Source organism: Myodes glareolus, chromosome 20, assembly GCF_982192425.1.
Source record: "Myodes glareolus chromosome 20, mMyoGla1.1, whole genome shotgun sequence".
NCBI classification, from domain to species: Eukaryota; Metazoa; Chordata; class Mammalia; order Rodentia; family Cricetidae; genus Myodes; species Myodes glareolus.
The window spans coordinates 4,545,033-4,561,107 of NC_142045.1; the positions used below are offsets into that span (position 1 = coordinate 4,545,033).

Here is a 16,075-nt window from a genome sequence, read left to right on the forward strand (position 1 = left end):
TTTATGCTATAAACTCTAAGATCAAAATGGCAACAGCACCCATGTTTGATGCAAGGAGTAAAACATCTTGATGTATTTCATCAGCCATTTACTTTCCTACATTATACTTTTAAAACAATTTAAGATCAATTATCTGTTGTTCTTCCATTATAAAACCTTTTCTATAGACTGAATTCCTTCGGATTCAGTAAATCTCGATAAACAGAAAGCAAAATAAATGCTGCTATGCCCATACTGTTTGAGCACTGTGCTCCACCACGCGAACGCACTCTTCCCCTCTGTGACATGGAGATGGTATATTGATTCCTGGTGCATCTGCTACAGGGCAGACTGAAGGCACTGGCATTCGTCAGAAGCAGCACTTAAACCTTAGAGAGATAAAGAAGTGCTGTGTGATCAACAACAGCTAAATGTCGGTCGCCAATTACAGGTCAAGATGCTCACTGCATAGGAGCTGTGCAGGTCACAGAGACAGATCTCATACGGAAAAATACACACACCAATCTACCACGGCAGAGGCGGGATGAGAACCACCCAATACAATCAGCAGCTACTCAGCAATGAGTAAATAAAATCTGCTGCTTTTTCATCTGGTCCTCTGTAGGCTCCGCGCACTCCCTTGTAACAAACAGTAACTGAACAAGAGCACAGGGAGCTGTAGATTACGGGGGTCAGTACAGCATTGTAACAGGTTATAAAAGCAGTGAAGCTAGTGTGACTTCGCAGAACTGATACCAGATTTTAAGACTGAGTTTACATCCCCTCATCTTTGGAAGGTAAACTCGGGAAAGCTAGATGGTCCTCCATCTAGCACGCAGCTCCTCTGTATGTTCCCAGTGGACATAACAGCACACCACATCTTTGCTCTCCAAGGACAAAAAAGGGTTTTTCTTTGTTCTTTTTCTCAAACTCTTCTTAGTATTTCCTTCATTTTAAATCTATGAATTCTAATTAATAAAAAATAAAGTATTTTCTTGTTTCTTGACAATTCTTGTTTTTTCCCAATTTTCAATATTTTGATAAGACAGTTTGCATTTATTTATTCATGTTTCCAGGAATTATACAGTGCTGGGTGCAAAGTGACACTGAACAAAGAGGCAATAACCATTAAAAATCAAGTAAGTGTGGTTATCGTGGATTCTCTAGTTTTAATCAAACACACATGGCTTGGTTTTGTTTTCTAAAATTATCTCACTCAAAAATCCAATGCTAAACTTTTATTTTTTTATCATAAACTAAGACAAAGACAAGAGAAGGTTCTTTAGAAAAGACTTTCCCTTCCAAGCATCACTGTGATGAGGTTTATTAACTATCAGTTTCAGCAGGGGATGAGAATGAAATTAGTAAGGAAAAAACAAACATAAACATACCTCAGCATATATATATGCAAATACCTGAACACAACTAGAAAACTGTGTGTGTTACACACTTTTTCTTTTTATATTATTGCTGTGCTGGTCAGTTATAAGCACACAGCTCCAGCTATAGCTATTTACACAGTTTTCAAGCTCGAGTTCTACTCACTAGCCATGTAAGCTACAGACGGGCACCTTCCTATACTCACAGTGCCCCAGTTTCTCATTTGTAAGACAGCAACTGTGCTGCCTGTCTTTAAGGATTTGGATGAGGATTAAAATAGTTAATACATGTGAAATGTTTAAGCGAATGCCTGTCATATAGTGAACTATATGCAAGAAATACTAGTTAACCTTAGAACAGTAGGTTGGTTTGGGGCCTTTTGAATTGCAAAGTCAATATAGCGGAGTTTTCATTATTACTTTTTTTACTTCCAGTAAATGTGATCTAAGAACAGTGTTTTGGAACATATATTCAGACTATAGCAAGAACACTTATTATATATCCCAACATTATAGTGATCAATTAGAAGAGAAATAGTTGTCTCAAAGTGTGATGGTCTTCCTTTCTTACAAAACCATTTTAGAGTCTCCAAAGTATAACACAGAAACAGAAAACTCCACTGCTGAAAGTCTAGGCATTGTTTATTTTAGGACAGGACATTTGTAAGTGGAAGCCTGCCTTATAACATCGCGCAAAGAAAAGGCACAAAGAAAGCAGTAATTCCTAACTACACCAGAGAAGTGGTGAGAATATAAAATCAGTGCACAGGGATGAAAATCACTCCACGTCCTATGCATAGATCTGTCACAATTTCAGACCAGTGATGATGCAGTAAAGAATATGAGGGAGGGAAATGAGTTTCATCAGTGACTTCTGTATTTTGGGGGTTTTGAAATAATAATCCATTATACTTTTACAATATAAAAACACATAATTTTCAACATCTTTTCAAACTGAGGTCGATTTGACCTCTTCAACACATTGTAACACTAATCTATAATCACTGTAAAGAGATAGTGGAAATGTTTTAAAAATTTGCATTTCTAAGAAGACAATTTTTTTTTACATTGCTCCATTCACACTTTTTCTGTGCTAAAAGATTGATCACAAAAAGAATTCAGAAGAAAGGGTGTTGATTATATTAATTCAGCATCAGAAAGAAAATTCCTTGTGTAACAATGGGAAAGATTATCAAATAAAATTGTAGCTCTATGCCAAAGCACTAAAACTCCTTTGAAAACCAGCTTTGGGGAAATTAAATGGACATAAATAATTTGATACATTTTAAAGCCAGTCAGGCTGCATTATCTACTTAGCAATAGCATAACATCTGTTTATGGTCTAAATTATGCTTTGCATGCTATCTATGTTTTCTCAGATTTCAGAAGCTTATTTAAACAAATAGTAATGCCTGCTTTGGGACAAATTTTAATATAATTCTAACATAATCACCATTTGTATACATAGAACTTATTTATATATAAGACATGCTCCTGTAAATGTATGTATAAGCAAAAATTTAGACATGTATTGCTTAGAGTTTCAGGAAATCTTTCTACTCCAAGGAATAAGGCAGTTTATTAAGTAAAGTAAAAAGTACAATTTCTAAATATGTAATGCACTTGATTATTTCATTTGGGAGTTACTGATATTATGTTAAAATAATGTAGTTTAACTCCAAATTCACTAATTTCATTAATATTTAATGAAGGCAGTGCACTGATAGAATTCCATTCTCATGAACCTGAATGACATTTGAAAGATCTGAACAACCGGTGCTTTATAGAAAAGGAAATAGTTTTATGATATGTAGTTGTGGCTTAAAGTTCCCACTACCGATCTTGGTGCACTTGCAGTTCTTCCTGAAAGCATTTTTTTAAAGAAGTTGGTGCAGGAGAATTGTCTGTATTCTGTCAATCATGTATTTTAATAAAACGCTGATTGGTCAGGCAGGAAGTATAGGCGGGTCAACCAGACAGGAAGTAGAGGCAGGGCAGTGAGAATAGGATAAGACTAGGGAGGAGGAAGCTCCCTCCGCCATTCCTGCCCAGATCACCGAAGAGGCAACATGTGAACTGACAGCTGAAAAGGTACCAAGCCATATGGCTAATGTAGATAAGGATAATGGGATAATATGTGTTATAAGAACTAATAAGTAGCCTGACCTAATGGGCCAATCAGCTTTATAACTTATAGAGATCTCTGTGTGATTGATTTTCTCTGGGACTTGCCGGTTGTGGGGTACTGGGCGGGACAGAAACGCCAATAAGCTGGCCCTCATGTTACAAGAAGTATTCCTTTCTCAACCAAGAGTAAAATCTTATCACAAATATCTCAAAATGGATACCATTATAATCGAAGAAATTAAGAACAATAAAGGCAGTATATCATACTCAAAATATTTCTGTTTGCATGCTTGCACACACATACACATGTAAATGCACTTGACTGTTTGGAGGCCAGAGGGTGACAACAAAATGGCTTGCTTAATTGCTTTTTCATTCCATTTTTTTAAATTAGGGTTTCTCACTGAGCCTGGAGCCCACAGTTTGGCTAGAGTAGCTGGCCAGCAAGGCTAGGTAGGGATCTGCTTGTCTCTACACCGCAACTCGGAGGTTACAGGTGCAAACCACCCAGTTTTCACATGGGTGCTGAAGGCTCATGTCTTCATCAGCACGCGTTTGACTCACAGGACTGTCTTCCCTGACTATACAAGGTATTTCTTTTGTCTTTGCTTATGTTATGTATATGTCCATGTTTTTGTGGCTATGATCATGTACAGTTGGAGACTAATGGAAGTAACTTTCTGGTTTAGTTTGGATGTCCTATTTTGCACTTTAATATTACAAAACTTTGAAAAGCAGAATTGTTGATGATCACCCAGTGGGGGCATAGAACCAACCTTACTTATGTGGATGAAAAACCATAAACTTGTTAGTTAAAATAATATTTTACCCACCCAACAAAATTATATGGCAAGCTTTTAACAAATAGTAATAATATATAAACAAAATTCAATGTGAATAGAGAATACCGCCAGAAATTTCTGCTAGAAAATAATGTCTGGAAGCATTTTTCTGATCTTATTTCAGCAAGTATTCCAAACAAAAGCAGAAGCCTATATAACAAAGAAAAATGAAGCAAAGGCTAGAGGACTATGGAATGAGCCTGCTGAACTGTCCTATCACACAGATCAAACTAATTCAGTCTTCATTTATTAGACAACACAATTCTGCAGATACAGCAATAATAAGCATAACATCTATAAGTCGGCCTTATTAGTTTTTTAGTAATAATTTCATAATAGAGAAAAAAGAAAAATTTCATTGTTTTGTGCTACTTGGATCAAACTTGCAAGGCAAGCACTATATCACTGGGACTATATTATAAGTCCCCCAAAATGTTTAGATTATAGTAAATTATGAAATTCAGGGAGTCCACAGGAATTCATATTATTAGAAAAAGAAGAGCAAAGATACAAGAGGCAAATCTGAGGAATTTGAGGACTAGATTTGAACAAAGATGAGCACAACAGCAGAGAAAGTTGCTGCACAGAACAGACAATGGCCGTGTCCCAAACGCTACTCTTCACTAGGAGGAGAGTGTCAACTGCTGCATGGCTGTCGCTGTCTTCAGATGGACTGGGTAACCATGTCTAGAAAGCATGAGTACAACCATCTTGTTATGACACTGTAAAGGGAATCGGATGGGTGAGTGAACTTTCTCCATAAACCATTTCTGCAGAAACCAGGTAGTGATTCCCTACCTGAGAGTGGAAGTCAGAATAACCTAGGCTTTCTGCTGAGAAGAAAGACAGTGCTAAGAGCAAGCTGAGAAGCTAAGCTCTGAACTCTGGAAGACTTCCTGTATCCAGGGAGAACTGCATAAGTTATCACCAGATTTAAAGAGGATCACCTGGATTTGGTTGTGATCCCTGCATCTACAGGCTGGGGGAACACAGCCTGAGGTTGAGATCTGTCTGATTTACATAGTGAGTTTTGAAATATAAAAAGAGGACTCACATGCTTATGTTTGAGGAATTACCAGAGGACAAGAACAAACATACAAGCATGGCAACCTAAAGCAGGAAGTCTCTTGTTTGCTAGGAGAGTTCTGTTCACGACTTCTTATTTGCTTCATTAATTACAAAAGCCCTCAGAAGGTCCTAAAGGAGGACAATGTTTCCTTGAATGCTTATGGAAGAAAGAGTACAATAACTTTTTAACTTGTCATTGAGTTTATTATACACACTATTTTAAAATTTTAAGCTAAATAATATAAATGTATTTAAAAGATAAAACATGTATGAGGTAAAATGATATTTTAAGATTTTAAAACATATTAAAATGACTCTAACTTGTTTTTAAATAAAAGGCAAATATACTTCAGATAATTACTAAAACATTACCTTGGACAAATCTCTGAAGTTGCTTGGCAAGGTAAGATCTAATTCTTCTGATTCATAATTAGTGATGACCCAGGGAAACACAGGATACTGATTTAAGTCATTATAACCCCGTCCTGGTAAAGAAGAAAATATCACTTTTATTTGTTGTAAAGCATGAAAGATTATCAAAATAACAAGAAAAACTAGCAGTATGCAAGGCATTGTATTTAATGTTATTTTGTGTTATCTCATTTGGCCTTTGCAATCGCACTGTGAAACCAGTATCAATAGTATAGCACACATTTTTCATGAAAACATTGAGGCCAAAAGGCTAAGAGCTTCCCCCAAATTGCATGGCAAGTAACGCTGAAACCATCCTCAAATTTAGGTAAGTGATCCTAGAGTTTACGTTCTTCTTTGAGCCTATGGCAGGGCAGAATAAAGTCAGGTGGGAAATCCAAATGGAGATATAGAGAGAAAGTAGGTGGAACCAAGGAGACAACACGTAGTTGCTGAATGAGACAGACACTGGAACTTTACCCGGTAAGCCACAGCATTGTGGTGATACACAAAACAATAAAAATGAGTTAATTTAAGATGTAAGAGTTAGTTAATAGGAAGCCTAAGCAATTGGCCAAGCAGTACTGTAATCAACACAGGTTTCTGTGTGATTTTTCGGGTCAGGGTGGCTGGGAACAAAAGAGCAGTCTCCACCTAGGAGAAGCCATCACGTTTATTCCAACAGTCTCTCCTCATTTACCTAACATCTGTAGTCTGCCGTAGGCCGAGTGACTGTTGCTTGTGAATTCATATAGCAACTTAGTCTCGCAAAGGCTTGTGTCATCTGTCCAGTGCAGGCCTTCATTACATTTCCTGGTAATTGCTCTCTAATTTTGCCTTCCACCTAGTAGTTCTACCCCAGTTTACCAACCTACCTAAAACCTCCAAGTTAATTTTTTGGAGCTCTAGTATTACATATTCTTAAAAGCTTTACAAACCTATGACCTGCCTGCCAACTCAGACTGAAAACACTCTATCTCAATATTGCCAAACTAACACTCATTTCCTTGTATCTTTATGAGTAATATACCTTATGTATACACAATATTTGAGAACATAAATTATAACATTGATTTTTCTACAAATACTATACTATATACTTCAAACACTATATTTTATATGCTTGCTTATGATTTTAGATTTACAAAACTAACTTCTGACCTCCCAACAACCTCTTCTGTCAAAATAACATCTTATCTGACTGGTGAAAACGTCATTTTCCTGCTTATTCCAAATTACTGGGTAAATATAATCTCTATTCCTCTTTGCATTTTAAATTCTCATATTACATATTTTTGAAGTCATTTAAGCATCTCTAATCCATAAATCTGAAATCCTAAGCACTGAAGTATCGTTTCTTTTTCAGGCCATTTGGATTTGAATACTTGAATTAAACATACTTACCTCACAGTCTGCACACACATTCCAAAATCTGAGAAATTCTGGAACCTGAAATCATTCTTGTCCTAAGCATTTCAAATAAGGAACATTCAACTTGTACTTATAATAGTAAGTAAAGTAATTACTCTGGGAGTAGAAAAATAACTCTTTCTGTTGGTATATCTTTTATGTCTCAAACAGATACTATGTCAGTTAATGAAATACAGCCCAAATGTCACACTAGTAGACTCACTGTTTACTTTCTCTAGATGCAAAGTACGGGAATATTTCAATTCTTTATTCTTCAAAGAAACAGTTCCAATGGATGATTTTCAATATTACATGATTACACATATTGTAAGGGCCATTTAATTTTTATATTTTCACATATGAGTCTTAATATAAATATTCTTTTATCTATCATAGCTCACTGTTTCATCATAAACTTATTTTAATATACTAATATATTAATCAGTTCTTAAATTATTATATTGTTCTTCATTCCTACTGTTTCACAGAAGGCCCATTTTGTATTACAAAACTGTAAATTCTTTTCTCTTTTTTAAAAAATTAATTTCTAAGTAGTCAATCGTTCATATGCAAAATTATAAAACTCATTAGGAATCTACCTTAATAAGACATTCAAATAGTAATAAAAATGAGCTCTTTTGCTAATACTAAAAATAACCTATCATATCACAATGAACATTTGCTATCTAAAATAAGTCAAGGTCACTTAATTTACCTGCTATTGTGTTGAGGAACATCAAGTACTCGAAGTTTGAAATCTCTCTGTGCTGCCACCGCTGAGTCATATTTGAAGCTTTAAATAGTTGACGTGGAGTGGATAATGAAATACGCCTTCAAAGAAGAGAATTTGAAATAAAACTAACTTAATATTAATTACAATAATAAATCATGAATTATCTGTGCTCGTTCAATATTCTTAATGGAACATATAATTCTGAAACTTAGTATCCATGTCAGACCAATGAATATTAGCAATGTTTCAACCCAAAATTAATAGATTTCAAATGATTCAGACTAGCAGTAAGACTATTATATATATTTTGCTTGTTCAGGTAAGCTTTCACTATAATGTCACTGTAATGCTTGTAATCAGTACAGGTTGATTAAAACAGTATGATAAATGATTTCACAAAATCATAATGCACAAAATTATATTCACATGCCTATCAAGTTTAAAAGTTATCTCTTAAAGATGAAACTTGAACATTATAATTTTAAATATTATATTTGCTCAGATACTGTAACAAGGGGAAAGACAAGATTAAGCTATTTGTAGGGTAGAATTAAGATAGAAGAAACTACTGAGATTACTTTTTTAAATGTAGTTCCTTAGAAGATCAAGTTAGAGATATGTAAACACTTAGATACAAGTAGCCAACAGATAAGCAGTGGGAAATGGGGGGTGAGCAATCAGGACTAATTATAATACCCTGCTGATAGTCTCAGAGGTCTGCACGGTCATGGTTCTTCCCATTACCAAGAGCCAAGTAATTATGTATTGAAAAGATTTAGTGAGGCATAATTCAAAATTATAAAATTATTCATTCTAAGAGTAGAAAATTCAAAGGCTTTGGAGGAAATTTTATAGTTTTGTGTTGTAAGCACAATCTGCTATAACACATTTTTATAACAAAACTCCTGTCTCTATTTGCAGTTAATCCCATTACTAGTGCAACCATAAGCACCTACCAGTCTACTCTCTATTCCCGTAAACCTGATTTTTCTGGGTATTTTCTGTAATCACACATGGCACTGTAGTTTGTATCAGATCTCTTCTCACAAGAAAACCCTTTATAAGACTGAACAAAAAAGTAGTTCTTTAAATGTAATAAAATTAAGGTTGATTTTTTTGAAGCATTTATTGTACTATAACTCAAAAGTATGTTTTTAATGAAAATTTATAAATTACACACATTGGACAGACATCAACTCAGGTAAGAAATATAAGCAGCATGTTTGAATCCTCCCACCCCCACACACAAGACAGGGTTTCTCTGTGTACACCTGGCTGTCCTAGAACTCAGAGATCCACCTGCTTCTGCCTCCCAAATGCTGATATTAAAGGCTTGCACTACCACAGCCCAGCATCATAAGCCTTCTTAATACACACTCATGAACTACCTACCACTCTCTAAAAATAAGTTACTGTCCTGACAATAACCTTAGACATTAGAGGCAACTCTACTGGTTCAAAATAGTGCATAAGAAGAGATCTGTTCTTGCTTCCATTACTAAACTCATCATTGCTGCTACACATGACAGTGGTTCCTTCATTTTCACCATTACATGTTCTACTGTAAGAACACAGCACAGTTCACTCACCCTCCTGTTGCTGGTGAACTTATTTTCATTTAGCCTATCATAAAGAGTGTCACTGCTGCACACCCTCTGTGCAAACACGAGAGGGATGTCTGAGCACCTCTTTCCAGGACTAACACAGCTGGGTTACAGGGCACCTTGGATGTGAGGGGGCAAAGTTTTACTTCGTTTTCAAAGGGTCTGCGAAGGGCCAGTATTAATTTATATTCTTGGTAATGAGCATTCCAATAATTTTACAATGGACTTAATATTTAGATATTATCTCTCTTTCTGTTTTTTTGCCATTTTGATTAAAATATAGGGGTATCATGTGAAAATACATTACTTTTCCCCATAGGCCAAAGTAGGAACCATAAATGAAACCGTCTCACATATGTATGCATGTGTGCACACACAAATGCTCCTGGAAAAACTAGAGAACCTTTTTCTTGTAGTATTTTCAAACATGTTCTCCGAAAGATAATGCACTTTTTATATTATGATTCAGTTGACTAACAATAAAACACACCTCTAATAACCATCATTTATTAATATACAAAACCAAAGGTAAAATTTCAAAACAAATACAAATATTAATATATGTTAATTAACAAGATTGTAATAAGAATATTTCCTATGTTTTTTTCAAATGAAACAGTACCTGGTCTGAGGTAATCCAAAACTGGTTCCCACACCAACACGAGGTAGACAGTTCACTACTTTCTTCACTGTGGCAGGGTCTGGGAAGTTGAACATTACAGCAACTACAAGTGATTTTTAAAAGTTAGAATACAATGCTATCCTTCTTGGGAAACTAATGTCAATTTTGCAAGTCATATAAAATACTTACCTATCTTTAAAAAGATGATAGTCATAAAATAACAAACTTTACAAGATATTAATTTCTTTAGTCTCAAAAATCTTAATTAATATTAACAGTATCAGAATCACATGTATGCTACAAACTCATCTAGAAGGCAATCTTCTGCTTGGTCAGATAAAAATCCTTAAGTTGCAAAAAATGTACTATGTTGCTGTAACTTTTAAACAGTGGATTTACTAACAAGTCTTAAAAAATAAATAGCAGACCACTCACTAAGCACAAAGTATGCTGTAATGCCATACATTGTTCTTGTAGTGTTGAAATAAGACTTCCTTATATACCACTATCATATTAAATATGAGGGAAGGATGAAAGAATATGAGACAGCACATTATGTCAGAATACCTAGGCTTATCTGAGAGTTGTCTGGAAACACACAATTGCAAAGATATCTATAGAATTCCACAAAAGGATAGTGAATGAGGATGAGCAAGTGATAAATGCTGGAAGGTTGCCTCTACTTCTGTAGAAGAATGCAGACTGAAATAAAGTGTAAAGTAATGTCTCAATTATTCATCTAGAAAAATAATGCTTGCATTAGTAAAAAAATATTGAGGATTTTGGAGGAGCTTATAAAGAAGTAAAACGCTTGTTCCCTAAATGTACTTGTATTCTCTGTAAATACATGCCACTACACAGGGGAGACATGTATGTATATAATATATGTTCTTATGTGTAGATTTAAATCGTAGAGACTACAGAATAAACAATTAAGAAACCATAAAGCTACATATATATAAGATAGAACTGTAACAGAGACATCGTGTTTTATATACTTTCCCTTGGACGTCTCAACTAATAACACAATCATTTTTCCTTCAAGTTCAACTTGCCTGCCCTTCTTGTCTTGATGTATCTCATGAAGCAATTTAAATTCACAAGCAAAAACTTAGTTTAATGCTAAGAATGGACAACTTAATACCATGTTTTCACTTTTTAAAAAAAATAGCAACAGGTTTGATAAAAGACAAAATAATTATAGGAATCATTTGACTATATTCGTCTGTCCCCAAATGTAATCAATGCAATGCTGAGGACATGGAAACTCCACAACTGATTCAATAGTTAAATCATTGTTCATTTGTACTTATAGAGCATTGCACCAATTTGTGAAACAGAAAAACAAAAGAGCTACAAATTATTCTAAAAATGATGGGGTAGGAATAAAAATCACAGGATGATGAGTGAGATGCCAGCGATGAGGTCAGCGGGGCAGAGGGTAAACTATAGTTCCGATCTAAATAGAAACAATATGGTACGTTAAAAAATGACATCCCAAATGGGGGCAAGTCAGCTTTTTTACAGTGTACTTCTGCAACACATTACCTCTGTTTGCCATAAAGATCTCCAGGGCTGTATTTTGCAAAAGATAACGGCGAGAAAAGATTGATCTTATCTCTGTGAACAGCCATTTTCCATGCAGACCTTCTGTGTATGCCAAGATCTAGTGAGAAAGAGGAAACCCCATTACGTCACAGCATTACATCCCATGAGTGTTGTTTCCTCCAACTAAAATAGAGAAGGCTCTTTAAGAGAAACAATTTCTAAGAAAAATAATTTAATAAATAATGAGACAGTTTGAAAAAAATGAAAAAATGCATTGTAATTTGTGAAAATCAATTTACATGAAAAAGTACAGTGAAATTCTTAAATCTCTTCTTACAATTACATATTTGGGCTTTATAAACAAAGAAATCTATTCTCAGGAAACAGATGCAGCCTTATTTACTGAAAAACTTTAAAATCTTATTAGAGAAAATTAGTTTTCAGATAAAGTTTCAAAAAAGTAAGAATTTGAAAGAATGCCATATGTGCTTTTGGCTTTCTTATACAAATGGATTTTATATGATATGATTATAGTTTGTCCAGGGGTGCCTTTGCCCTGCGTTAAAGATGTATGTTAGTACACTATTCTCAACAATTTTAAGGTCACTGTTAAGGCAAAAAATAATCAGAAAACACAAAGATTAACTGTATAAGAGTTAAGTATCATTTTGTCAGTCAAAGCTACACACAGGCCTGGAAATAAGCTCATCACAATCTCTCCACGGAGTGGGTGGCTGTCCGAGTAACTTGTTACAACTCTTGTCAACCCATGTGACAGACACAGTTGCTTAAAATGCTTTGCCAATCCACAGTAATCCTGTCTTTACTTCTAAATCACTTTGTTGCCTTGTTATTCAAGGTTTGTTTTCAAAAAGATCATTTCAAAAGCTTAATTATGAGAGTCTTAGAAGAATTCAGACTCAGCATTTCTCCAAGAGAATCAAATGCCATTCCTATCAAGAGCTGATAAAAATCTGAGATCAATTAAGCTAAAAGTTAATATATATTTCTACAACCCAACTCCAACTAAAAACACAAATGCAAACCTGTGATTATAATGCTGCATGACAGGGACACATTTGAAATAAACACAGAAGAAATAAGTGATGACCAACCCTACTCTGTCCTTTCTTTATTCTCTTCCCTACCCCACCAGACCAGAGCTACAAATAAATCTATATTCTTCAACACAAATGGCAGTTTCTTTTTCTTTGAAATTAAAAACAAAAAACTTAATTAATTCAATTATTTTTTCAATCTGGTATATGAGAAATTAGAAAACAGATATAACTTTGAAAAGTACTATAAAAACGTCAAGAACTAGACAAAGACTCATCTCTATTTTGAAATTGGCAACAATTGTTCTACCTCTCGTGTTCATAACAAATACCAGTTCATAACAAATAAAACCAAGAGAGAGGAAAAGGCAGAAAGAGGACAGATTAAGGTTTTGTTTGTTTTTTAACTACTTGCTTTCTTCTTTGATTGGAATGTTCTTTCAACCTCAAAGCAGGCCTTCTCTCACACTCAGAATTCTGCTGTCATCTCCAGATAACCATGGAATCCTCACCTTCTGCTAACAGTACCAAACTGTTCAAAGTTTCTTTAGAACACATTGTACCATCTGAAATTAGAATAGGTACTTGTTTGATTCTCATCTTTCCTGCTTTTAAAGGACAGGATCTAAGCTTTAGTTCAGAAAACATCAAAATACACTCTGCAGGCTTAGAAATGGCACAAAGTATCAATTTTGAGATGACTGCATGAAGCCTAACAGTCTGAGCTCCAGGCAGGGATCCAACGCTCCTTTCTCTTCTCTTCTCTCCTCTCTCTCTCTCTCTCTCTCTCTCTCTCTCTCTCTCTCTCTCTCTCTCTCTCTCTCAGCAAGGGAGACACAAGCTCTTCGTATAAATATTCAGTTTTCTGATTTATTAGGAAAAGTAATTGTATTTACTAATTTAAAATAAAATTTCAATCACTTACTGTAGTCTGCCTAGTTTCTATGTATATGAGTTCAACACCCTAGATTTATCAAGTGTTAAGAATATATTACACATTATATATTTTATAAATATATTCAATGACTCTGTTCATAAGTAAAATGTGGCATGCTAAAGACATATTTAATATTAAAAAAACTCTTTGAAAGTTAGTAGCAGAGTTTAGCCTAGTCCAAGTTCTCAAATTCCCAAGTCTAGAGTTTCCCTTAAATTATACACTGTCATGATCTTCAATAGCATCCTACAGTGGAGTGTGTTAGACACCTGTAATCCCAGTATCCAGAAGGTGAAAGACCAGAGACTGATGTTTCTCCTGAATTCAGGTTCCTCTGGCCTACAAGGTAAGGCTCAGTCTCCAAAGAAAAAGGGTTGAGATTAAACTAGAACTTGACTCATTAGAAACTAAATAAACTACATCGTTTTATCCTTTATTTAGGTTGACATTAGAAAAGGAGAGAACCAAAATAAACATCAGAGTCACGTAAGCATTGTGACATTCTTGAAGCAGTGTACACTGCTGTGAAAATTCCATGTTTCCTGAGCACAGAAATCTCACGTATACCAGCTGTCATAGCAGTGAAGCCAACACTTCACAGAAACAATCACACACAGCCAAAGAGTTACCACATTCTAGAGTCTCTATCCATTAACAGAAACAAGTATGCGAAAATGCTATTTGTAAAATTTTTCATATATTCAGGTAGTTTTATGACTAACCAAAAATTCCATATATATTCTACTAATTTAAAGAGTTTGATTATTTCAAGAATTTACCCAAAACACAGTGCCATCCTCCTTAAGATGTATTTTAGCCCAACAAATATAAAAACTGAAAATTACACAAAATGACATAAGGCCTACACATACTCAACCTTGTAAAATCTTGGTCTTTTGTCATATTGTTGAATAAATTTTAAATATTTAAGTGTGGGGGTGGTGGCACACAGTTTTAATCCCAGCACTTGGGAGATAAAGGCAGGCAGATATCTGAGTTTTAGATCAGCCTGGTGTAGAGAGAAAGTTCTATGACACCAGGGCTACACAGAAAAACCCTGTCTTGGAAAACCAAATTATTATAATCACTAATATTAGCAATAAAATAATAATAAATTAAAACAGCAAGATAGTATTGAAACTCCTAGACCTCACATTTCTGATCCCATTTTTCTTTTTCTTAGAACAGTCACTATCTTTGTGGTTTATCGTTCACATGTGTGTGTAGATTACCTATATGCACACTTCATGAGCTGAAGCCAGTGCTGTTTTACCTGGGTCCAAACTGGACACAAACAGTAAAATACAGAGAGCATCAAAGTGTGTTTCCAAAGTTTAATAAAGTCTCATAATATTTTCAAACTCATAAAAACAGAAGACAGAAAATTCTGTAAAACTGTCTAAGGATTCAAATTTTAAAACTGTAATAAAAAATAGCCTAATTATATATAAAAATAACAAAAGAGAATACCTCTATAGTCAACTTGTAGCTTAAAATAGAAATGGAGACTCTCGTAACTAAAGAGTTTCTACCTGAAATTGAGATAATAACATTTCTTGAAAGTATTCATTAGGAAGAGATGTCAGCACTGGAATGCAGTCGAAGTCTAGCTGAACTCGAGGTTCATTTTTGCTGGAAGAGGAGTGTGTGCCTGGTCTAAAGCTTCACTTCAAAGTCTCTAGAGTTCAATTAAAACTGGATTAAGTAGAGGCAGACCCTTCTTTGGGACTTTCTGTTCACTGGAACTCCACGTATACTGACAGCACCCTAGACAGAGGTCTAGCCCTCCAATGAATCAGTTGCTATGGCAACTGTATCATTACCATTGCTCGGCAGTTATGACCCTGAGTCTAGAATAGCTTGAAAGCCTAAGCCCAAAGCACTCTCCCTGAATTTTTACCACTTCGTTTTAAAATTTTTACTGTGATTATTGGTAAATTAAACTTTTAAAAATAATTAGTTTTAACAAAGTTGATTTACATATTCAATTTTAAAATGGCTGATAGAATAGGAAATCAGTATTTACATACAATATACAAATACATACTAAATTTCTTCCTTAAAGATCAAATACATTTTCTTTGAAATGATAATAATGTTCTCCAAAAATACAAGTATTTTTTCTCTACTATTCTTATAGTTTCCTATGAATCCATGAGAAATTCTTTTATCAATCTGTAGTTCTTAGAATCATAGTAAAGGATTTTCATTTCCTTTAATCAAAAATCTTGCTTTCTCATCCTCAAGAAATAACAAAAATATAAACCCACATTTTGTTAGTCCAACTAAATGATGCCATATTTACAATTTAAAAAGTAGATTTTAAATAGCTAGATTCATGTTTGTTTCACAATAGT

The 16,075-nt window shown here is 34.6% G+C and overlaps 1 protein-coding gene across 5 annotated transcripts in view; it reads right to left on the reverse strand.

Moving 5' to 3' along the window:
• Positions 1-16,075, reverse strand: part of Lrba (LPS responsive beige-like anchor protein) — a 504,118-nt gene that overhangs the window by 155,720 nt on the left and 332,323 nt on the right. For all 5 annotated transcript variants that reach the window (XM_048424832.3, XM_048424835.3, XM_048424834.3 and 2 more), the window contains exons 41-44: positions 11,724-11,841; positions 10,176-10,278; positions 7,932-8,047; positions 5,768-5,880 (exon numbers count right to left, since the gene is read on the reverse strand). In XM_048424832.3, coding sequence (XP_048280789.1) covers positions 5,768-5,880; positions 7,932-8,047; positions 10,176-10,278; positions 11,724-11,841 — 450 coding nt within the window. The remainder of the gene's footprint in view (positions 1-5,767; positions 5,881-7,931; positions 8,048-10,175; positions 10,279-11,723; positions 11,842-16,075) is intronic.